The sequence below is a fragment of the Colias eurytheme genome, chromosome 4, assembly GCF_061535395.1.
Source record: "Colias eurytheme isolate Ceu_HAF_F1 chromosome 4, ilColEury1 Martin Lab GWU primary, whole genome shotgun sequence".
Classification (NCBI taxonomy): Eukaryota; Metazoa; Arthropoda; class Insecta; order Lepidoptera; family Pieridae; genus Colias; species Colias eurytheme.
This window is the reverse complement of record NC_142983.1, coordinates 6,110,823-6,136,078: the sequence shown is the minus strand read 5'-3', so window position 1 is coordinate 6,136,078 and position 25,256 is coordinate 6,110,823. Positions and strand designations below refer to the sequence as shown.

The window sequence follows — 25,256 nt, the reverse complement described above, 5'->3', positions numbered from 1 at the left end:
TGCGGGTAAATTATAAAATTTATTTAATAAAAAATTTCCATATGATTACTACTACACTATACATTATAAATACTTAAATCTCTGAATACTTTTAACAATAGCACTTTTTATGTTACTTTAACTAAAAATTCCATTATTATTTAACATGAATGAATGTTTGTCCATTTGTCAGAATACTTTTACCTGTCACTTCACAATAAATATTGTTTCATGTTAAAATTTACCTTGAATTAAGAGATGCTTTTGGAATAGTATTTGATTGTAACAACATTTTTAAGCTGATTTAAGGATACCTTTACTTTCTAATTCTTTTTCTACAGCTGTACCTTCATACATTATCTTATCTTTTAATGCTTCTTGTAACATTTGTGCATCAAATCGCTGTTGTGACCATTGCCACCTGCAATAGGACCAATACAACAATGTTGTAGTTGCAAAAGCCCCAACAGCAACATGCTGTGATAGCATTGGCTTTGAGGTCTTCATAAATGATGCAAATCCAACACCTATGCCTGTGGCAATGCCGCTTAAGAAGCTGTCTCGAAAACATGGTATTTTTGACAAATCACGACCAAACAGTACTAAACCCTGAAAAATAAATTTTTAATTAATTTCTTTTAAAATTAACAATTTTTTTATTTAATAAGTAGGTCAAAGCACAACATAGTGTTCAATTAAAACATGTAAGTACTCATATTTGTATTTCTATTCATTAATTGTAAAAAACACAAACTTTATCTCATAACCTATTCAGTACACAAATATACCTATATTTTGTTTATTTATTAATTATTCTGACAGTGAAATTATACTAAGATACATAGGTTAAAGGCTTTTATTACAATTAATCTTAGCAAATAATAGATGTACATATATGTAATAATTAATAAAATATCCCCACCTGTTTTCCTTCTTCATCTTCTTCTAACATTGATTTTACAACTGTATCCATTGTTAAAACTTTATTTTAGTATATTTTACGTACAGGTATATCATACAATTAATAATAAAGCAAAGGTTATGTTTTAAATATTATATATAATATTATGAAAATTTAAATGCCTGGAACAGGATTGGGAACAAAATATAACATTCAGCTGATTGCCAATCCGTCAAACTCAAGTGACACTTATATAACGTCAGCGGTCACTGTCATTACGTCAAAACTCTAAAATATTATCAAATATTGCCATAACTCATAATATGTCAAACGCCACCGATATGTGGTGCCAGTGCATAAAATCAAAGTTTATTGTTAAGGGCACCGTTGCGAGTTTAATGAAGTGCTTTTAACTTTAGTTGTCTTAATATATTATATTATATGGTTTAAAACAAATGGCTAAGTAGGCATGTATATTAAAATTACTAAAGATATTATAACAACAAGAAAACAAAACTCTTCTCACTCCACATATCATTTTGTATTATTGGTCCTTCGGTCTTGAGATACTCATTGAACTAAGTTTGAATTATAGTTTCATAATTACAAAAATAATAATTTATTATAATAAGTAGGTATTAAAATGAATATTATGACCTATAAACAACATCTAATAGCAAGCAGGGATCCTTCCTTCTTGAATTAATTGTATGTTTTACTGTTCTTTTCTTGTTTTTCATGTCCTAATTTTGTTAATTCTTTCTGTAACTTCTTAAAATTGGATATATGATGTCTAAAGATTCATTTATTTCACCTCGAGATTTGCCACCTGCAAAGAAAAAAATACTTTACAAACTGAGTCATATTATTTGAACAAACTAACTCACATGAAAATATTTTTTTAGAATTATTTTCTTAATTTTTCTAAACCCCTATTCTTTCTTATTTCTTCTCTTCACACGATGATTTAAAAATATCAGAGAACAAATTTTGCTTAATTATTGATTTTAACAAATCCTCTTGTGGGACCTTTCCCAGTAAATATTATTAAACTGACATTCCTTGAGTAAGTACTTATTTAATTTGTAAATCTATCAAACATAACTATGATTGTGAAAGATACTGATACCTGTTATAACCATTTTTCCATTAACAAATATAAGGAGAACCACTCTTGGGCGTACCATCCTATATACAAGGCCAGGAAATAGTTCTGGTTCATATGACGCAAATTGTCCATGTGCTTGTTGCAGTGCCTCTAACCTTATTGGAAATCTTAAGTCAGCAGTAGCAATAAAATTTTGTACTTTGTAATTTAAAAATTTTGCCTAAAATTTTTACAAATACTTATAAATGTAATAAAATGTTACAATAATCTGTAAATAAGATAAACATTATTTTTACAAATTTAAATACTACCACAAGTATTTTGAAATAATGTGCTCCTTAAAACCTTCCCTGCAAGTTTTCAAACATTTCTGTCTATGTTTTTTTTACATAAATAAAGTTAAATGTGTAAATGTGATTTTTAATAGCAATATTTAAAGTAGAATCACACACTCTTTCCTATTCATGTTGAAATAAAAAATACAAACATACCGGAAATCCTAACTTCTGTATAATTCTTGCAAACTTTCTAGCGGATATATATGCATCATGCTCATTTCTTGCACCTGTACATACTATTTTTCCTGACCTAAAAAATTCGTTGTCATAAACATCTGTAGTTATTGATTTAATTTTTTTTATCAAATTAGAAAAAAATATTTTTTTGTAAAATCTGTTAACTAGATTTATATAGAGGGTTTAATAATATAATCTGAATGTTTAATATATTTTTGCAACTGCCAAGCTTTTCATCAATATCATTTTATGGATTCTGAGCCCCAGAAGTGAATACATTATGTACATTAAATGTATACCAAACCTGTATAGTGTATATGCAGTTGTTATTAAAGTTCAACCAACCTAAAAACTAATGCTGTAGCTCTAGGCTCCAATATTTTCATTACAACTCCATGAAATCTTGCTGGATTATATTCTGAATATCTTGTTCTACAGTAAATGTCCAATAAATTTAGTTCACATCCCAAACTAACCGTAGACACACAATTCCTAAAAATAATATAAAACTATTTAAATTTCCTTTATATTAAAAACTAGCTTACCGCCCGCGGCTTCGCCCGCTTTGTCTAAAACCTAATAAATTATATACTAAAACCTTCCCCTTGAATCACTCTATCTATTAAAAAAAACCGCATCAAAATTCATTGCGTAGTTTTAAAGATTTAAGCATACAAAGGGACATAGGGAAATAGGGACAGAGAAAGCGACTTTGTTTTATACTATGTAGTGATATATACAATAAAGACTTGGTCATCGGGCTATAAGAAGTAAATTGTCACTTTTATCATACATTTTAAGCTATTGCATAGCTTTTATCTCAGACTTTGAGCGCGGCGACCAAATGTAAATTCCATAACGAAAAAACCTAACACTCCTCACTCCAACTGGCACAGCAATGCGATGCTATGCAATAGCTTTACCGCGGCAGTCCTCGAGTGCCACACATATTTCTAATGTAATTTTTCCCGTAACCTGCTAACAATAATAAGCCCAATGTATCAAGCCATTACTGTGTTTTAGGGAAATAGCAAACTACATAACTTAAGAAAGATATGAAATAGAACATGTATACTTACTGTAATTTAACACTACTTTTAACTTGACTTGCAGCACTTGCCATAGGGGTAATTGCAGTCATTGACGAATGTGGGTTGACTATTTGTGGTGTAAATGATCTATTAGTAGGTGTCAAGGCTACTTCCCCTACAATTCTTGTTTGAGATGAAGTTTGGCTTCCTGATGCAGCATCGTCACTTTTGCAGTTTGGAGTTGTTAAGTGACTACTCTTCCTATTACTATCAATATCAGTTTTATTGCACTGACCTATACTTTCTTGAGTCGAGTCCATTGTTACTGTGGTATCCATTGTTTTAGAAGTTGTCGCCTTAGCCAAAATGAAAAAAAAAACATGTAAAAATACTGGAATGCAATACCTAGATATTCTTTCTTAAACATATGGTCCGGGAGCCAGCAGCAGATTTTATGACCAAGTTCCTCTCAAGCGGTAATTAGTAAAATGCATCAAAGTATAGTATTATGAAGCCTCTTGAACGTCAGCTGGAGCTCGGTTGGGGGGAAGAGCGGTTGTAGCCTCCCGTATCAGCTGACGGTTTTTCCACCAAGATACAGCCAGCTGACATATATATTTATCCACAGTTACATATAAGCTATCATCAGGTAAATTTTTGTTTGAGAGGAAATAACGGAAAATAAATTTTTCTTTAAATTTAACTTTCATGTTCTAGACACCAGCTGACGTATAATACACCATGGTGTAACCAGCTGACTATTTTTTTTCGTTGAGATATTGGGTTAGCTACAATTTGACAAATTTTTAGCTGAGAGGAAATGAATGAATGAATGTATTTTTTTTACTATGTGCGTGGGAGGCTACAACCGCTCACCCCCCCAACCGAGCGCCAGCTGACGTTCACGAGGCTTTATAATACTATACTCTCATGCGTCTGACGAATTATCTCTTGAGAGGAAATAGTTAACCAAATTTGCACCTGGCTCCCTAACCAATAGTTATTTTATACTTCAGTTTACTGAATCCTCTTTGATAATGCAGTCATATTTACCTGACCAGTAAGTGACGAATTAATTGAAGGAGTTGTATCCATATTTCAATCTTTTTTGATACAACTTTTATTGAACTAGTTTATTTACACAACCAAATACGTAAAAAAAATTAGCACATTCTACTTAATTCATAAAAAAAATTTTATTATTTTAAGTGAATCAGAAATAAGTTAAACATTCAGATAAAATATCAATACATAATATTTATGAAGGCTTTGCACATTAAATCAATAATAATTATTCCCAAAAAATCGCTCTTATTTCACAACATTCCAAACAAAACGTCAAATCCCAACGTAGGCAACCTGGCTCAGAGCAATAATCACAGTGTATTAGTTACTACGTAAGCAATAATGATTAAACCAGGTTTATTGCTCTGAGACCTGAGTAGGCAACTGTCAAACAGTCAAACACATGTGCATGGTGCAATGTCAAATGAGCCACAGATAACAAAATTATTCAATCTCTACGTTCAATCTAGTAGTTTTCCAAATTCCAATTACAGAGCATAATGCGAGTCAGTGGCGCACAATACCAAATTATGCTGATGCTTAATTGGAACGTGAATTAGTTTTCATATTATGCACCAGCAGGTTGCGCTAAGTTCAGTGTCGACTGTTGAAAAAAATAATTTGGAAAATCCAAAAGTGCACGCCTCATAATTTTTTTTAATAAAATTATTTATTAATTATTATTTTTGTTTATTTAATAACAATTAAACCACATCGAATCAGACCCTGAAAAATGAAAGGGTTCTATTCCTGAGCATACTCAAGCGTAAGAGAAAAATAATTTGGAAAATCCAAAAGTGCACGCCTCATAATTTTTTTTTAATAAATATTTATTAATTATTATTTTTGTTTATTTAATAACAATTAAACCACATCGAATCAGACCCTGAAAAATGAAAGGGTTCTATTCCTGAGCATACTCAAGCGTAAAGCGTCTTATTCACGGTCAATCCCCGACGTACGTCGGCTCAAGGCCGCGGTGCTGGATGTATCCTACTGACGATCGTGCGCGCATCAAGCATGGCTAGGGTTGCCAACTTTTATTTGAAGAAATAGAGTATATCTGATTTTAAAGGAGGTAAATAAAGAGTAAATAAATATTTTTAAAAATGTATTTTTTTGTACTTTTTGCAGTAACTAAGAATTTTTCATTATTTTTAAATGAATTATATGAATCCAAACATTTCAAATCTAAATTTATATATTTCAAGAGCTCATTTTTAATTAATTTTTAATGAAGCTCGGTTTCTCTCTTCCCGCCACTTCACATTCATGACCGAAAAGACTCTTTCAGTAAATGCTAAAGTGGCGGGAACAGAGAGTATATAGCTAATCATTTTTTTTTAAACAAACAAATTCGTCAAGATATTTTTTTTAAATAAATTGCCATTTTTCTGCAGTGGACTTTTGCATAAAATCTGTGTTATTCAACAATTCGCCTTGGAGTTCTTTTAAAATAATTACTTCTGAATATAAACTGTCCATGTGTACAAGGTTGATCCAAAAGTAATGATAATTGGGATTTCCTGTGTACAAAAAAAATCATATCAATAGGCCACGTTTCCAAGTATTTACATTAATTTCTGTTGGCAACACTAATCTGCTGTACGTCCGCGCTATTCACTGTCCATCTGCACGACGTTCGCGGTGGTGGGGGTGCTTGCTGGATGAAAAGTTGGTCGTGCACATCCAGCAAGATAATAATAATAATTATTGACGTACGTCAACGCTATTCACTGTCGTTTTGCGTCGTGCATCGTGTATGACCTTGGCGGGACGTACGTCAAGATGGACCGTAAATAAGACGCTTTAGAGAAAAAAAAAGACTCGATTAGTAAAGTATTTCGGTCGCTATCGTGTTAACAAGAAAAAGGATCCGCACATACAGACACACGGACGTCCAAGACAGAACTTTTTTAAACTGTTTTTTAACTAGTTTAAATAACAAAAATGACATCAAAAACATCATGAATGTTAAAAATAGTGTTTTTTCTTAATATGTGTGTGTATGTATTATCTTACAAGTGCAATGTATGATACATAAATACATTTTAAGTTTGAAAAATCAGATGTTTTGCGCGAAGACCGAAGTGACAGTAGTACCCACCTCAACGCTTCGCTTATGAGGCGTGCAAAATATTCATTTAGCATTATCATATTCATTTAGCAACGGTACTAGTTAAATTCTCAAATAACATATAAAAATGTATTATTCCTGCCTTGGAATTAGTTTGCAAATAATACGATCGCTATCATTTTAATTAAGGCATGCCTAAAGTCATGCGTTTAGAGTATAGATAGTATCTACTACTGTAATATTATATACTCTAAGGGCGTATTCAGAAAGAAAGCTTGAAACTTTTAAGTTTCAAGCTTTCTTTCTGAATACGCCCTAAGGTCATGCGCCATTTTTACCTGTGATTTTTACATGAGACTACTGTTTATGCTCTTTGCGTGAATTCAAGAATATTTTTGTCACTTGGCAGATATTGTAATTTGTATGTCAGTTCGTTCACAGATGACACTTGACAGTTGTAACTTATATGATTCCTTCTTCTTAAAATAAAGCAAATTTTATCCAAAGTTATCTTGTTAATCTTGTGATTTTGTGAATAAACATTTATAAACAAATAAAATGGCTCCTAAGGCAGGTGGAGATTCGGCAAAAGTTAACTCAGCTGTATATAAAGACAAAAGTAAACCAACTGATATTCGGCTCAGTAATATAAATGCCGCAAAAGGTAAATAAACTATCTATTTCGTTGCTGAATATTAATAAAATACAAAAACATTATATAAACTTCCTAGTTCATTAATATGGTCATGATAAGATTATGATATTTAACAATTTTATCACATAAAAATAAGTATTTTTATAGCATAGAAACGGTGTACAAAGTACTAACACCTGTTATATTTTTCCTTCTTTTTGTTTATATTTCAAAGTTTGCGGAGTCTATTTAATAGTTACTGTATAATTCCAACCGAAATGCATGTCTTCATATAAATTTTGTTGTGTAAATACAATAATTAAACATAAAAATTGATACTTACTTGTTGGTAAATATTAGTCATAGAAATCTAAATAACAAGACACATAGAAGTGCTATAATGTCATAATTCGTATGAAAACCGCTGTCGCCAAAATCAACACATTTAAACCGATAGCTAAACAGTACACACAAGTAAACTATGCCTTTTATTGGACAGCTTGATTTTAGTGAAAACTAACTTAAATATTAAATTAAGCTTTTTAATATGTATCCTAATGCACAAATTTAAGGTTTATTTTAGAATAACATCCCTAAGCATATGAGAAGTTTTGTTTATTTTTGCTCCAATACGCAAAAATTCGGCTTTTCTACAACAGAGGTTGCCAATTTTCAATAGATCTTTTAACATAAACTCATAGAAATAAGGTTGAAATTTGTGTTAAACGTGATAATAAGAATGGTCATGGTCATGTGGAATGGTAACCACCTGAGCGGCGGCTTGTTATTTAGATTTCTATGATATTAGTGTATATCAGTATTAGTTAGATACATCCTTAGGAAAAGAATTTCCTCTTGTTATTTATTCTACACTTTTTACTAGTTTGTTTAATATGCTTTTTACCTTTTGACTTATTTCTTTTCCTTTTAAATTAGGTATATCATATTTTTTTTCCTTCCTCTGTATGTCATTGTCTTAACCGTCTATAATTGCATTGATTAAATGATCAGTTTATCATCTTAGAAATTTTATTAATTTTTAGCTGTTGCTGATGCTATAAGGACAAGTTTAGGTCCTCGTGGTATGGACAAAATGGTATGTTAAACATGTTTTATTTATTATGTTATGTGCATTATTGACACTGTCATTACATTACTGAAACTAAAAGGTTATTTTTTATTTTAAGTAAATAATAATTATTTCAGTAAAATAATAAATTTTTGAAAGTGATGCTCAGTTTTAGCATGAACAAAGAAAATATTTAGAAACAACTAGTGTTTCATACAATGTTTAATACAAGAAAACAAATAGTATTTTATGATATAATGTTTAATACAAGAATGGAATTTATATATATTTTTTCCATTGGTTTTCAAGTTATTTAATAACCTCTCTTATAGATACAAGCAGCCAATGGTGAAGTAACTATCACAAATGATGGAGCAACTATCTTGAAGCAAATGAGTGTCATTCACCCTGCTGCAAAAATGGTAAAATTTGTGTTTTTGTTGAATAACCTAATTCAGTAATTTTTAAGTGTGTTCTTTTGCCCAATTTGATGGATGGATAAGTTTTACCAAAGGATTGAAATTTGCAACCTTTGTTTTTTTTTTTAATATTTTTATAATTAACTAGCGGTCCGCCCCGGCTTCGCCCGTGGTACATATTTACGTTTTCTCTACATAAAAACCATTCTCGTACTTCAAGGAATATAATAAAAAAAGAATTATCGAAATCGGTTCAGCCGTTCTCGAATTATGCGCTTACCAACACATTTTGCGATTCATTTTTATATATAAGATTTATGGATTGACAATTAAATAATATTCTGCTTATTATTTCAGCTTGTGGAGCTGTCCCGTGCACAGGATATTGAGGCTGGAGATGGTACAACATCAGTTGTTGTAATTGCTGGTGCCTTGCTCGATGCTGCTGAAAAACTGTTGCAAAAAGGAATTCACCCCACTGTCATATCAGATGGTTTCCAGAAGGCTTTACAAATGGCATTGCAGGTAAAAAGTTTACATTAATCCATCATTTTGATCTAAATCTAAACCATTTAATTTTTTGTTACCATTGTTTTTTTTTATTCAAGGTAAATTTAAAACATTATGTTATTTATAAATGTAACCTTTATTTAAAAAAATGTGTTTTAGCATCAAATAAAAAGAACTTAGTATTTAATGTCATCAAAATTTCATATTCTGAAATATTTTTTTTTATTTTATAGGTTGTAGAAAGCATGTCTACCCCAGTTGATTTGGCAAATGAGGATGCTCTATTGAAGGCTGCAGCAACATCTCTTAATTCAAAAGTTGTCTCTCAGCACTCTACAATTTTAGCTCCTATTGCAGTCCAGGCTATCCGTTCTGGTAAGAAATGTTGATGTGTTCATGCTCACAGAAGTGTTGCACATCTTATTGTCTTATGAGCTATTTTACACGCTTTGTGGCGCGATTTTGACCCACTTTAAACGGCCAGATTTCGTTCAAACTTTGTAGATTTATTGAGGACCAATGACAATACACTAATTTGATAAAATTTTCTATTTTTTAGTTCGGTTTTCTATAAAAAGCGTGTTTTTTAGTTTTTTTTAACTATTATTATTTATTCACAATCTTAAAGTGTAATGTATGCTATATGAAGAGCATATTATTGTGTCTGAATCAGGTGAATTGTAGAAACAGCATTTATTCCAGTTTTGATTTCCAATTTAATTTATTCTCATATTTTTATATTTACAAGCTTCTTCTACACATTTTCGAAGTAAACTCACCAACATAACACAATGTTTACTATTTTAATAATTATCTGATAATGAGTAATATGTTTTAGTAATGGACCTAATTCCCGGAGGAGTGGGTGCTCGTGTTGATTTGCGCGACGTTAAGGTTATTGAGCGTATTGGAGGCACTGTTGAGGATACAGAATTAGTCCAAGGTCTGGTTATTGCCCACCGCTCGGCTAATGTGAACGGACCACACCGTATTGAGAAGGCCAAAGTTGGTCTTATTCAGTTCTGCATATCGCCACCCAAAACTGATGTGAGTGCTATTTTTTACTATATAATATTTAGATAAATTATTTTTTCAAAGATTTTATTGTTTTCATTTTTTAAACGGAGCTGCATTAGACATTATAAAACATACAAAAGTCAATTATTATAGTGTTTTCAAATATATTTGTAATAATAAATAAAATTTTTACTATGCAGATGGACCACAATGTCATTGTATCTGATTATGCTGCTATGGATCGCGTGCTGAAGGAAGAGCGCCAGTATATCTTGAACATTGTTAAACAAATCAAAAAGGCTGGATGCAATGTTCTGCTGGTTCAGAAATCTATTTTGAGGTGATTATTAAATAATAAAGTAAATTTTTAGAAAAAAAACAAAAACCGACTTCAAGACTATACCTATATGTACATTGTACAAATTTAAATAATTTCTGATAAACAGTGTATATGCCTACAAAATTTGAGGGTTTCCCTCGATTTTCCCGGGATCCCATCATCAGATCCTGACCTGGTGCCAATGGGACCACCTCTGACGTATGACCTACCAAATAAAAAAAGAATTATTCAAATCGGTTTATAATTGCCCGAGTAATCGCGTAACAAATATACAAAAAAAAAAAATACTGTCGAATTGAGAACCTCCTCCTTTTTTGAAGTCGGTTAAAAAATAATATCATTGATATTATACACATTAACAATTCTGTTTGTCTGTCTGTTGTTATGTTTAAAAAATTATTTTTTATTTCACAGAGATGCCCTCAGTGATTTAGCTGTTCATTTCTTGGACAAAATCAAGACTATGGTTATCAAAGACATTGAGCGAGAGGACATTGAATTTGTTTGCAAAACACTTGGATGTCGCCCGATTGCATCACTTGATCACTTCACAGCTGAAAATCTCGTAAATGTTGATTTGGTTGAAGAAATCAATGAACCTATGGGCAAATATATCAAGGTTAGTGTTATTTCGTTTTAATATCTTTCTTTAATTGACTATTTGTTTAAATAAATACTTACATACTAATCTATACTAATATTATAAAGCTGAAGAGTTTGTTTGTTTGTTTGAACGCGCTAATCTAGGGAACTACTGGTCTGATTTGAAAAATTCTTTCAGTGTTAGATAGCCCATTTATCGAGGAAGGAATTTATTTAAGTATAGGCTATACATATATCATCACGCTAAGATCAACAGGAGCGGAGCAATGCGGGTGAAACCGTGGGGAACAGCTAGTGAACAATAAACATGAACTTGAGTTTTAAAGTAACAACAAAGAAAATAAAAAACTAACATATAAATAGCAATCATTTAAATATCTACCTACTAATAAATATATAAAGACTTTGTAATACCTCGAATCCTACATGGTTAGAAATCACAAAAATGTATAAAATCCAATGTTATAACCACAGATGACAGGTTGTTCGAACGGCGGGCGCACGGTGTCCGTAGTGGTGCGCGGCACGAGCGGCGCGGTGACCGCGGAGGCGGCCCGCTCGCTGCACGACGCGCTGTGCGCGGTGCGCTGCGTGGCGCGGCGGCCGGCGCTGCTGCCGGGCGGTGGCGCGCCTGAAGCTGCGGCCGCCGCGGCCTTGGCGCGCGCAGCACTCACAGCGCCAGGGGCGGACCATTACTGTCTCAGGGCGTATGCGGACGCGATGGAGGTCATACCGTCCACGTTGGCCGAGAATGCAGGTGCGATATTTTGTTTACTACTATTTGTAATGATACTCAGGATGTGGATACAATAATTGCACATAAAAAAGTTACAGCTACTTCATATACCATAATTTTACCCCATGCATGGCCTGACATAATTACTGACTGTATAAGTTTACACTTATTACAAAGGCTATAGAAGTCAAAACCAACACTAATTGAAAACGGCATGTTATTGTGCAGTTTTCAATTATAGTGCATGTACTATTGATACACACTATTTATTAAAGTGAAACTTTTATTACATCGTCTCAAACTTTTTGGTCTGTGTGTCGCGTGACGGTCGGCTGCCGAGTGCAATAGCACAGTGATAAAGCAGTGTTCGGAAAGTTTCACTTTTACCGTGGTTTCATAAAACCACACAACATTTTTTACTATTAGAAGTAGTAGTGTAATTTTTTGTTTATAATTTTTCTTCATAGAATAGAATAAGATTGCAAATATTTATTTTCAATTTTCATCCAACCACAGGTTTGAACCCGATCGAGACGGTGACAGAGCTGCGCGCGGCGCACGCGACGGGCTCGGCGAGCGGCGCCGGCGTGAACGTGCGCCGCGGCCGCGTGACGGACATGCGCCACGAGCACGTGCTGCAGCCGCTGCACGTCACCGCGTCCGCGCTCGCGCTCTCCACGGAGACTGTGCGCGCTATACTCAAGATTGATGATATTGTAAGTTTAACCATCCCATAGTATATGGCGCGCGGTGTGTCCCTTAGACACATAAAACTGAAAGAATAGAATAAATTCGATTGCTCTGGTGGATCACGAGTGGCTGAGTTGGTCAGGCATCCGACCCGGAATGGCGCGAAAGGATGCGGGATCGAGTCCCGCCTCGTGATCGAATGTCACTTACTTTTGACGTGACAACGTCTTATAATTCGATAGAGCCGGCTGCACGCACGATAAAACATGACTCATGCGGCGTTACCTCGCTCTGACGCGTTCCATGTAAGTCTTGAAGCAAAAGCGAGAGCGCGGAACGAGCGACAAAGAAGCACAATCGGCCGTTGTCACGTTCAACTATCATCAGTAAACCGACTTTACAGACCACCAATTTTTTTTACACACAATATTATATGGGCTAAACATGACTCATTATCTATGGGTAAAACCCATTAACAGATTTAATTAAAAACTTGTACACTATAATAGTACAAGAAACATTACAATAATTTAATTGGTACACATGTGTTTTTCACTTTTTTATTATATTTACATTATTAGTTTTTCTGATTTATAATGTACTTTAAAAATGTTGTGTGGTTTTATGAAACCACGGTAAAAGTGAAACTGTTCGAACGGTTCCGAACACTGCTTTGTGTAGCGCATGTCGCGTGACGGTCGGCTGCCGAGTAGGTATACCTACTCGGCAGCCGATACACGCGACATGCGCTACACAGACCAAAAAGTTTGAGACGATGTAATAAAAGTTTCACTTTAAAAAAAATATTTTTTGTTTCAGGTCAACACAATAAACTGATGTGGCATTTAAACATATTCACATAGTATTAACAGTATGTTTTAAAAACGCTTGTTTAATTTATCTTATCACTTTAAACACCAAGAATGTTTTAATGTTTTATTAATAATATATGTATACAAGAACTTATAAAAGTTTTGCACTGTTTTTCCTATGGAATAATATTATAAATGGATGTGATTGGTGACTAACCAGTGCATTGGTAAGTTCTTGAATTGTAATGGTTCAAATAAAAGAACAATTTATTTCTTGCAATTGCTTTATTAGTTTTAATTCAAATAAATAACACTATTAAAATGTTTGTTTTTTTTTCACCTATATAATAATTTTAGCGTTGATAGGGATGGATTTGATTGGCTGATTTGATATTAGTTTTAATAGCTGATGGTGCTTTAGGCATGGCTGGTGCCGATGGTCCCATTTGTGGGGTGGGACCTCTTGATGGTCCCATACCAGGGGCAACTCCTTGGGGTACACATGGTGGCATTCCTGGCCTTAAACCTTTGCCTGTCCCAACAGCTGTGACCAATGCATGTGTATCAGCAATGCTGTGCGTTGGTTGCATTCCTGTGATAAAATATAAAATAATATTAACAAATGTCATGTTATGTAAAAATGAACAATAAAATTTTAAGCTTACATAAAGCTTAAAAATTTTATATAATGTAGTTGCAGTACTTGTTAAATATAATAAAAATATACATTAGTATAATTTAATTGTATACTCAAGCCAAATAAATTGTTTGACACAAACCTGCAGATCTCATAGATTCTCCTTCCCAATCTTCCCGACCTTTTGATATTATTTCCCAAACATGACTGATGACCTTTGTGAACTGAGCTACTTGTTTCTGAGAAAAAAAAGATAGAAGCTCATACATAATACAAATCAGTTTAATCTTGAGCTTAACAGTTAGCTAGTTTTATTAAATGGTACTTGAACAAACAGAAATACCTCTTAGTAAATAAAATACATAATAATTTGTATTCTGTTTATAAAACAAAAAATATAACATGAACAGAAATATGATAGTACGAAAATTTTTATACCTGAGCAGTGTCATAGCTGAGTGTGCTGGCTTTATGGTTAAGTTGTTGCAATCTCTGTTCAGCTTGAGGTTCAGGTTTTGTCCGCAAGAGATCTGGGACAAGATCATGTGTACATGCTGGAACTCTGCCCTCTGTGAGTCTTGCAAGTTCCTCGTCACGCTCACATCCAAGTTGTAAAGGTAAAACCACTACAGATCGCAGTGATGGAGCTAACTCTGCTTGCAGAATTTTACTAAGGCCTGTTAACTAAAAATTTAATTTACTGTTTACATAAGCCTAAACAAATAATTAAAATAGTCTATTTCTTAAAAGTTGATAGGTACCTAAATTTTAAGTAATATACAATAATTGCTTAAGTGCAAACGCATAATTTTAGCATTTGAAATGGCTTAATTACTGAAAAAGAAGTTTATTACTTACATGTCCTGATAGAATAGCATAATTATCAAGGAAGCTTGGCCAATGGATAGTTTCATATTCAGTTTCTAACTTTGTTATTAGAGCTTGAATTGCACTTTTCAAATCATTAACTCTGTTTAAAATAGCATGTAAAGTTGCTTCCAATTGTTTTTCTTCTCTTTGCATTGCGATATATTATGTATACGTTAAGCTTTACAGCGATTTAATATTCAATTTGATACCATAAAATACGACAATTCTACTTTTTTCACTTTTCGAACACAGCACAGATTAGGTAGGTATTAGTACGAGGAACACTCAACACAGTAAAGCGTCGTATTCACGGTCAATCCCCGACGTACGTCGGCTCAAGGCCGCGGTGCTGGATGTATCCTACTGACGATCGTGCGCGCATCAAGCATGGCTAGGGTTGCCAACTTTTATTTGAAGAAATAGAGTATATCTGATTTTAAAGGAGGTAAATAAAGAGTAAATAAATATTTTTAAAAATGTATTTTTTTGTACTTTTTGCAGTAACTAAGAATTTTTCATTATTTTTAAATGAATTATATGAATCCAAACATTCCAAATCTAAATTTATATATTTCAAGAGCTCATTTTTAATTAATTTTTAATGAAGCTCGGTTTCTCTCTTCCCGCCACTTCACATTCATGACCGAAAAGACTCTTTCAGTAAATGCTAAAGTGGCGGGAACAGAGAGTATATAGCTAATCATTTTTTTTAAACAAACAAATTCGTCAAGATATTTTTTTTAAATAAATTGCCATTTTTCTGCAGTGGACTTTTGCATAAAATCTGTGTTATTCATCAATTCGCCTTGGAGTTCTTTTAAAATAATAACTTCTGAATATAAACTGTAGATATGTACTAGGTTGATCCAAAAGTAATGATAATTGGGTATTTCCTGTGTACATAAAAATATAAAATAACTGTTTCTTGCTTGCTCATGCTTCTACTCACTAAGTTATCACAAAAAAAAAAAACAATACCAATAGGCCACGTTTCCAAGTATTTACATTAATTTCTGTTGGCAACACTAATCTGCTGTACGTCCGCGCTATTCACTGTCCATCTGCACGACGTTCGCGGTGGTGGGGGTGCTTGCTGGATGAAAAGTTGGTCGTGCACATCCAGCAAGATAATAATAATAATTATTGACGTACGTCAACGCTATTCACTGTCGTTTTGCGTCGTGCATCGTGTATGACCTTGGCGGGACGTACGTCAAGATGGACCGTAAATAAGACGCTTTAGAAAACTGGAAACGGGTGCGGGGTGTGGAAACGGGCATTTGACAAAATATGACATATGACTGTTGACATCTAGAGCACTACAGATAACTAGCAAATATAATATATTCACAGAGCAAGTAATATATATATATCTAGATGAAAAAAGATATTGTATTTTACGTGAATCATCTATAATAATTAGGTAATATATTATATGGGGCAAATAATCCACATGTATGAAATTGCTACGGATTGTTGGAGTTTGGCAAGCGTGCAGACTAGAGTAGCGTATTGCCACTATAATGCAGACGCGGGAATAGGCATTTACTTTATGGCCCGATCACACTACTCATATATAGTATGTACGTTAGTAGTGCGTTACACCTACAATAATTATTTCAAGGATATTATCTGATATTATGCTGTGTCGCGTCGCGTCACTACGCTGCCGCGCAGTTACGCCTAGTGCTGTTGGACCTCAGAGGATAGGTTTATTGCTCTGAGTGTTGGACCTTTATTTTTCACGATACAATACTGGTGACTGGACATTGGACAATACTGACACTTGACAGCTGTCATCTGTTTTTTCATTAATATTCTGAAAATAAATAAGTTTACGTTTTCACAATGAAATAATATTATGCTCTAAGCCAAATAAAAATATCGTTAACTATTTTGAATTTTATTAAACTACGAAAATGTGTAATGTTGAACAAATAGCAGACTGTGGTGATATATTAAGTTTAGGAAGAGCATTATTTATTGTTGAAAAAGATGGTACACGATTAGTTTTCCATAATTATGCTGTTCTAATATTCTACTAGGAATCTTTTCCCATTCCTTACCCATACGATTGTGTTTTAGATACTTCTTGGTTGTCTCAATGTTTAGTATCACTATCTTCATGTGGTAGCTTTCTTGCTGTTGGATATAAGAATCGTCTTTGTTTTCTCACCGCCCAATGGATAAGCTCGATAGAAAGTAATTCATATCTTATATCATGGAGTGGCACACTTCCTTCTGAAATAACATCGGTGTTATCAGTTTCTCTTTGTCCAACACAGCAATCATCTCAGGTAATGCTAATATTGTAAAAATATTTATTTTCTTCTCTATAAAATAACTTATTAAATAGTTGCATAAAATAAAAATGAACAGTAATATTTTCTGTTACAGAATGGACCAGATTGGTTTTGTGTTATAGTAGGATTTGCTAATGGTAGTGTTGGGTTCTACACTAATACAGGACATTTATTATTGCTTGAGAAATTAGAAGAGAAACCTGTCATGAAAATATCATGTCACACTGGTACCTATGGAACATTGCCTGATGATATTCACATTTTATTCCAACATTGTGTGTATATTATATCTGGTTCTAGTTTATTTCCAAGCCTTAGAAATGCAAAGGCTCAACTTGCAAAAGGTAACTTACATATTTCATTACTGTAACTATTTTGTAAGCTACTACAATATAATATATATAATACAATAGTTACTCAATTTTTAAATAAACTGATAAACTATTTTGTCAGTGTATATTATGGCTCAATAGTACATGCAGGTATTCAAGAAGACTATGCAGTGGACAGCAAAAACATATCTATCCGGAAATGGTCATTCACAGACCAGGAGACTATTACAGATGCTACAGTTGTTGGACTTGAACTGAAAAATACATATGATCATTTACTTGCTGCTTCAACTTATGGAGGATTTGATATATGGTTTGATTGAAAACAATTTTTTTCCCCTTCATCTATAAGAGTTAAACACGAAAAAAAAACTTTTTTTATGTGTAGTTTTGTCAATCCATACTAATATTATAAATGCGAAAGTAACTCTGTCTGTCTGTCTGTCTGTTACTCAATCACGCCTAAACTACTGAACCAATTTTCATGAAATTTGGTATGGAGATATTTTGATACGCGAGAAAGGACATAGGCTACTTTTTATCCCGGGAAAATGACGCAATCCCGGAAATCCCACGGGAACGGGAACTATGCGGGTTTTTCTTTGACTGCGCGGGCGAAGCCGCGGGCGGAAACCTAGTAAAAAAATATAATGAAATAATAGTGAATATTTTTGAAACTATTTTAGCTACTCACTGTCAGATTTTTATTGTTTAAACATTGTACTTTTCAATACTTAAAAATTTTCCAGCCACCATAATATTATATAATATCATAATTTCAGGTACCGCTCAGTGCCACCAGTCAACACTTTAATATCAGCAACTGGACAAACACCATATTTGGGATTTCATTATGCTATTGAAGGTGGTACCACACCACCACTTCAAGATGTTGCCCGTGCTGTAGCGAATAAAATTAAATCAGCCCTTCCGTATGTACTTTTATATAAAAATTTACAAAAATGAATTTGTCAAATAGTAACTTTGCAAGAGTGAAAACAATACTAATTCAAAGCTAAAGTCTGTTTGACAATTTATATACAGTGGAAATTTTATATGGTTGGAGAAAAAGTAGCCAAGCCAATAGCCAACCAGGGCCCATAGAAAACTTCCACTTTGTTTAAATATACAGTTACATTTGTTTCATAATCGTAATAAACAGGTACAATTAAACTTATAAGCATTTATCACAAAACATAAAGGCTGTGTTCAATCGAACTAAACAGAATAAGAGCTCAAATCTCAATTGCGCTCTTATTCGCCTAGACAATTTTTTGCGCCGACGCGACACCTAGTTGATATTGTTGATCGATGTTTGCAAAAACTGTAATCCTTTTTTCTATTTGCAATAGAAAAAAATGAATTACAAATTGTAATAATACCTTGAAATTTATAAGAAACATTTTTTTAGTGGCTGGCTTGGTGGTTCTACTGAAAGTGCCACTCCTAGTACTGAACCACTTATTCGAGCCGAAGCCTTGACAATGCGTAATGGTTTATATGATGCACAGCGTCACGGAACATCAGTTGTCGTGTCTCCAGATCGACGACTAGCTGCTGTTACTGACAATTTGGGTAGAGTTTCTGTCTTGGATGTTAATAAAGGCTATCTAATAAGATTGTTCAAAGGATGCAGAGATGCTCAATGCGCCTTTATCCAAGTAGGTTCTACAAAATTGTCATTTTTATGTAAGTGTGACATGTTTTATAATGTTTTTCATATTTTTCCATTTATTCTAGCTATTTGACTCGGACAACAAAAAGCCACAACTATCTGTCGTCAAAGATATAAAAAGAGCAGTCTTTCTTATTATATACAACCCTAAAAAGGGTCTCATAGATATAAGATTAATGCAAAGAGGGAATAGAGTAGCAGTATTTACTGCTACAAAGAATGGTAAACTTTTATATAACACATGCGGTTTAGTAGGAGCGGAAAAGAACTATTCTCATAAAAAATTAAACCTGCCTGAATTTCAATGTGTTTTAATAGATCCAGATGGAAAGCTTAAAAAATTCAACATTCCATTCTATTATTCTCTAGAAGGAGAACATTTGGAACGGTCCAAAGATTTGCATATCTTACGTAACATAAGAGATCTTTTAAAAAAAGGATGTCACGATGAAGAAGAAAAAATTGAAATCATAAAAAGTATTTCAAGTTTGAAGACACTTGAAATTAAAAAGCACTGCATTGAATTGTTGATAAAAACCTATGAAATATCTAGCGACATAGTTATAGAATGTTTAGAAATATTTTGGGACAGCTTGTGCTCTCAAGAAAATAGTAAATTGAATCAAAAAGTAAAAAACTATTTCAGTAACATAGTATTGGTTACATTATTCTATAAGAATATAAAAGGTGATAATACGGAAGATATGAAGAACTTGGCTAACAAAATATATGAGTCATATGGACTGGATGTGAATATTGATAGTGATATCGATCAAAAAGATCTCAGGTCAGCTGATGAAGATGATACATTCGAGTTTCATCTTGTGGAAGATGACAGCTGCGTATTAGAACGATTATTGATACTTGCCCAAGAAAAAGAATACAAAGAGTACCAACACGCAAAAGTTACTTTTGCGGATAAAAGAAACAATTCTTATAAAGAATTTATATCTATGTTTAATTTTGATGAAAAGGGCAAATGTGTCGTATTAAAATCAGATTTATCCGAGGACAAAATATGTGTTTTGGCATCAGATATTTTTAAGTCTATTCTAAAACTAAAAATTGTTGCCGATTTAAAAGTTTTTCTTAAACATAGTGTTATCGATCCTAAAGATCTTGTTAAACTTGTTATAACTCATTTGATGAATATGCCACTTGAAGACTTTAATATAGAGCTAATAGAAAAGATCATTGAAATAATATATTACATTTGCAGCAGTTCAGAAGAAGCTACAAAAATAACTTATAACGAAATATCCTTGTGGTGGGAAGACTTACGAACTATATTAATAAATATGTCGTGTCCCTTGAGAAGTATGATAATAGCAATGGCCTGTAAGGCGGTTGTAAAAATATTTGAAACTAACGTCGTCGATAAAGATGATTGGGAATCAGTTACTGCAGAAAATGCAAAGTGGGGCATTTTGATCGGTAAACTGGAAGACATCTCTATCCTTAGCATTATTCTTATTTTCAAAGATTCCTATGTTGGCGAATCTACGACAAAACTAAAACTTGAGAATATTAATGTGAACTTAAAATACATATATACCAGAGGAAAAGGATCAGTAACGGAATTGATAGCTAAGTGGTTATGTAGTATGGGAGTCCCACCACAAGCCATTGTAGTCAATGAATTAATGGAAATATTTGATGTGGCTGCTAGTTCTGAAATGTGTGATACGATAGGCCAAGATCAGTCTTTGTATGTGTTTATGGACAACAACAGAAATTGTGTTGATAAAAATCCTAAAATATTTAAATGGTTATCACTTCTTAGACGTCAATTTCCATTGAGCACTAAATCGGACTATATCATTGCAAATATGTGTTGGGAATATGCTGTAGAATGGCAAAAAGCTATGAAACAAACTGAAGAATTGTCTTCTGTACTGAACTGTCTTGACCACATCACCAATTTGCACTTACGATTAGGGCTTTTTTCGATTACATGGTGTACCTATTTTAAACAGATTTTTGAACTTAGTTGTCGTTTAGTAAATAAGGTTGGCAAATTGCCAAAAGATCATCTTTGCTCCCAAGACCTGGGGTTAAACAGTGAAAGTTTAATCAAATTTCTTAAAAACATGACGTTATTTTTAGAAAATTTTTACCAATGTTCTACTTCTTTAATCAACCATGACAAAGAACCAATACAATTCGAAAAAATTTGGGATGAAAGTTTACCTTCTTTAGTAGAAGTAGCCCAAGATACCAAAAATGTTAACAGTAGTGTGTTAAAACTGCTACACCAAATGTCCTGTACAATATACTATCAATGTTATTTTAATTTGAAAATATCGAAGCCCTTGGATACGTTATATGATGTTGATTATCAGAGTTTACTTGAAGCTTTAGCTGCTAATACTCAAAAAGTATTCTCTACAAAACCATCCGAAAAATTATTGAACCCAAGAATGAAATATCTGACAAAACTGATTCGAACTGCAATTGAAACTATTAGTTGTATCGACAGTGACGAAATTAATCAAATATACAATGATAGCGAATGTTTAAAATGGATTGATAACATATCTAGTTTAGCTGAGTCTTGGGAAGTGGACAAAAGTTTCGTACAACGGCAATATGTGAGTGATAAAAATATAACACTTGCTATATTCTACGATTTTTAATGCTTATTTACTCATGTTACTTATTTAATCATGTTTGATCGACTTTTCAGATTATCGGATTGTATCATTCAGGTTATGATAGCCTCGCAGAAAATATTTTAGTTTTAATAAATGAACCAGAATCCGTGTTACCACCTATTCTTGCTATTACGATACAAAGGCTGAAGAAAAGTCTTGAAAATTCTTCCAATCAGGCAGAGTGGATTGTTTCGATGCCCCCACAACTATATAAACGCATGCAGAACACGGTTTGTATTTGCTCTTGTAAAATCAGAATCAGTAATAATATGTACACCTACACTAACTATGTAGGTAAATAATGAAATGTAAAATTTAATTGCAAATTAATATTTTAGAAAATACGTAGGCCTACTTATCGTCTTCACTGCTGTATCAGTCAATCCGCGCATGCGGTTAAACACGTACCTACTTGTTAATTTTTTGGTTAAATATATAACGTACCTATTTTATTTGTTTACTAAAAATCGTTACGTTAATTCTCATAATTTCTTAAGGAAAAATAATTCTGAATTTCTAAGCCCGAAAAACGTCGCAATATAAGCAAAAAAGCACAATATAAGTGCAGGTCCACACTGCGAGCCTAGCGCGGTTGCGACGGCGGGCGCGAAATATCAAACGTATGAAACGCGCCTTTGCGGCCACATTGAAATGACTATGGCGGAAGCCTAGTGCGACGGTAATGAGCGAGCCAGCGCGCGTAGTTTTCAAACTCTCCTATCCGCGCGTTCTGGCCACACTACGGGCCTAGTCAGCAAGCGACCCAATGCGCGGACGGCGGGGGTATCAAACCAGTTCGGTCTTGTCGCTCGACTTCTTATATTATATCCTTTAATGTTTTTCGTAAAATAGCGGTAAATACTTAAATTGTTGAAGTGAAACTTCTTTATTTATAAGTGCGATTCAATCTAAAACACTTATATACACCACAGTACTTTTGTAGGGTATAATCTCAATTCTTCATATAAGATTCACCCGTTATTTCTCTGTTTTATTTATTTCGTGTACAACTTCTATAATGATCTCATCTCAAAATCGGACTGTCTAGTAAAAATAGCAAATCGTCCAAAGTTTGCAACACCCGAAAAACGTCGAACCGCTACTTGAGCTCGCGCGTCGGTGTGGCCACCGCGAGCGCCCGCTCGTCGCGCCCGCCTAGGCCGCCGCCACCGCGCATTCAGTGTGGACGCACACTGAGGCTTGCCTCTATTACACACAATGACCATAATTTATTGTGTGCTTCTCGCACACCGCGTCAAGTGACATGCCGCCCGCTCCGCGGCCGCAGCGGTGCTACAAACACGTGACGAACACGTCTAGCGTGTGTATAAAACTGTAAAGTCGAATTGCTATAACATAAACTATTTTTATTTGGGATAAATCTAGTTTAATTATTATTTAAAAAAATCCAAAATGGTGCTACTACCTACTACTACTAAATAATTTTATAAAATCACCCCCATATAGAAAAGTTACAGGACAGTGCGATTGAAGTTACGGGCAAAAATAGTTAAAAATGGAGAATTTCACTTTGTACTGATTTTTATTTTCTCAATTAACGATGCTTTTATAACAGCAGGATTCATGTTTTCCATTTCATTGCAGCCTCCAGACCCTTCGGTACCTTCGAATCCATCTCTAACATCAACGGTATCTCTCTTGCAAAATATTTTAATACAAATAGATAAGAAGTCGTCGGAAGCAAAAATTGATGTTCAAGATTTGAAATTCATCAAACTTCTTATTGACAGCTGTGAAATTATAATACGACGCAAGTTATAAGTATTACTATTTACTGTCTACTGATACTGATACCATATCGTTACCTACCACTGTACATTTTATTATGCATATTAAAATAATTTACTCAAGAAATGAGTTTATTTTTAAATCTAAGATCTACAAACCCACCCGACAGACGATGCCCTGTCTTTGTGCAAACTATCAAACGCATGAAGTTTAAAATTAATTTTTTGGCACAATTTTTTCAAGTTTTTCAATATGTGTGAAAATTGTCCTGAAATATTTATTTGTTTTATTATATATATTGTTTAACTAGACATCCAATAGTGCAAAACTTCATATTAGCTAAAAATTGTTCAAAACATAATAAATATTTCTGGACAGGACAGGACAATTTTTCACACACGGCACGATCTGATCCCATACTAAGCTATCGCTTGTGTTATGGAAACCAGATGGCTGATAAACATACATATATAATTTTTAAATAAATACTTATAATATAGATAACTAGCTTTCCGCCCGCGGCTTCGCCCGCGTTTTCAAAGAAAAACACGTTCCCGTAGGATTTCCGGGATAAAACCTATCCTATGTCCTTTCTCGGGTATCAAAATATCTCTATACAAAATTTCATGCAAATTGGTTCAGTAGTTTAGGCGTGATTGAGTAACAGACAGACAGACAGAGTTACTTTCGCATTTATAATATTAGTATGGATTAACACCCAGACACAGAGCAAACATCTATATTATGTTCATCACACAAATATTTGCCCCGGGTGGGATTCGAACCCACGACCTCTGGCTTGGAAGGCACGGTCACTACCAAGTACCAACCAAGCTATCCGGTCAGTCATAATAGTTAATATATTAAAATTCCTCGTCATTCCGGTAGGTACTTGGAAAAACCCGTCTATATACCTATAATGTATTCTGTGGAAAAAACTATTCGAGACCAAAGGTCAAAAAGGTGGCTTTCGTGATTTTCAGTTTTTACCGAAATGGTATTATTATTACGATGAATTTTTATCTTAATAAGGTACTTAAGTATTAATATTTCATTGAATTATTAATTAACAAGCAGTCCGCCCCGGCTTCGCCCGTTGTACATATTTACGTTTTCTCTCCATAGGAACCATCCTCGTACTTCAAGGAATATAATAAAAAAAGAATTATCGAAATCGGTCCACCCGTTCACGCGTGATGCCGTGACCAAGGAAAACGGGTTTCATTCTTATATATTATATACTAGCGGTCCTCCCCGGCTTCGCCCGTGGTACATAATATTTACGTTTTCTCTACATAAGAACCATCCTCGTACTTCAAGGAATATAAGTAATAAAAAAAGAATTATCGAAATCGGTTCAGCCGTTCTCGAGTTATGCGCTTACCAACACATTTTGCGATTCATTTTTATATATAAAGAGAAGATATGTAGATCAATGTTTTACTGTACGGTGTACCTACTTACGTTCTTTTACTTGAGATTTAAATATGTACCTTTTTTAATTGCAGCACCATAACACTCGGATATTAC

General features: G+C 33.6%; 5 protein-coding genes across 7 annotated transcripts; 2 read left to right on the top strand and 3 right to left on the bottom strand.

Moving 5' to 3' along the window:
• On the bottom strand, window positions 1-1,337 carry l(3)87Df (cytochrome c oxidase assembly factor COX20 lethal (3) 87Df). Its single transcript, XM_090120594.1, has 2 exons — window positions 902-1,337; window positions 1-588 (listed from the first exon to the last, which is right to left on the bottom strand). The coding sequence occupies exons 1-2, from the start codon at window positions 950-952 to the stop codon at window positions 274-276; spliced, it is 366 nt and encodes a 121-aa protein (XP_089976720.1). The 5' UTR covers window positions 953-1,337; the 3' UTR covers window positions 1-273.
• A 146-nt stretch (window positions 1,338-1,483) lies between these two features.
• LOC149909012 (TBP-related factor-like) lies at window positions 1,484-5,002 on the bottom strand. 2 transcript variants are annotated; one of them, XM_090120591.1, is made up of 7 exons: window positions 4,985-5,002; window positions 4,588-4,893; window positions 3,583-3,890; window positions 2,849-2,995; window positions 2,480-2,576; window positions 2,010-2,208; window positions 1,484-1,709 (listed from the first exon to the last, which is right to left on the bottom strand). In XM_090120591.1, the coding sequence occupies exons 2-7, from the start codon at window positions 4,627-4,629 to the stop codon at window positions 1,633-1,635; spliced, it is 870 nt and encodes a 289-aa protein (XP_089976717.1). In that variant the 5' UTR covers window positions 4,630-4,893; window positions 4,985-5,002; the 3' UTR covers window positions 1,484-1,632. The 2 variants fall into 2 exon arrangements, with proteins under 2 accessions (XP_089976717.1, XP_089976718.1); XM_090120592.1 differs by lacking the exon at window positions 4,985-5,002 and having other exon boundaries at window positions 4,786-4,893.
• Window positions 5,003-7,097: 2,095 nt separating this feature from the next.
• Window positions 7,098-13,828, top strand: CCT4 (chaperonin containing TCP1 subunit 4). Its single transcript, XM_090120589.1, has 11 exons — window positions 7,098-7,340; window positions 8,354-8,406; window positions 8,712-8,801; window positions 9,156-9,323; window positions 9,542-9,683; window positions 10,147-10,355; window positions 10,526-10,665; window positions 11,080-11,284; window positions 11,743-12,025; window positions 12,521-12,720; window positions 13,514-13,828. Exons 1-11 carry the CDS (start codon window positions 7,235-7,237, stop codon window positions 13,529-13,531), a joined length of 1,614 nt encoding a protein of 537 aa, XP_089976715.1. The 5' UTR covers window positions 7,098-7,234; the 3' UTR covers window positions 13,532-13,828.
• A 31-nt stretch (window positions 13,829-13,859) lies between these two features.
• MED8 (mediator complex subunit 8) lies at window positions 13,860-15,304 on the bottom strand. The gene is made up of 4 exons (XM_090120590.1): window positions 15,002-15,304; window positions 14,582-14,827; window positions 14,286-14,382; window positions 13,860-14,098 (listed from the first exon to the last, which is right to left on the bottom strand). Exons 1-4 carry the CDS (start codon window positions 15,164-15,166, stop codon window positions 13,860-13,862), a joined length of 747 nt encoding a protein of 248 aa, XP_089976716.1. The 5' UTR covers window positions 15,167-15,304.
• Window positions 15,305-16,809: 1,505 nt separating this feature from the next.
• Window positions 16,810-23,838, top strand: Rab3-GAP (Rab3 GTPase activating protein). Of its 2 annotated transcripts, none has more exons than XM_090120588.1 (9): window positions 16,810-17,011; window positions 17,099-17,310; window positions 17,411-17,660; window positions 17,799-17,961; window positions 18,431-18,580; window positions 19,060-19,309; window positions 19,389-21,914; window positions 22,010-22,207; window positions 23,583-23,838. In XM_090120588.1, the coding sequence occupies exons 1-9, from the start codon at window positions 16,933-16,935 to the stop codon at window positions 23,757-23,759; spliced, it is 4,005 nt and encodes a 1,334-aa protein (XP_089976714.1). In that variant the 5' UTR covers window positions 16,810-16,932; the 3' UTR covers window positions 23,760-23,838. The 2 variants fall into 2 exon arrangements, with proteins under 2 accessions (XP_089976714.1, XP_089976713.1); XM_090120587.1 differs by having other exon boundaries at window positions 17,790-17,961.
• The last annotated feature ends 1,418 nt before the right edge of the window (window positions 23,839-25,256 follow it).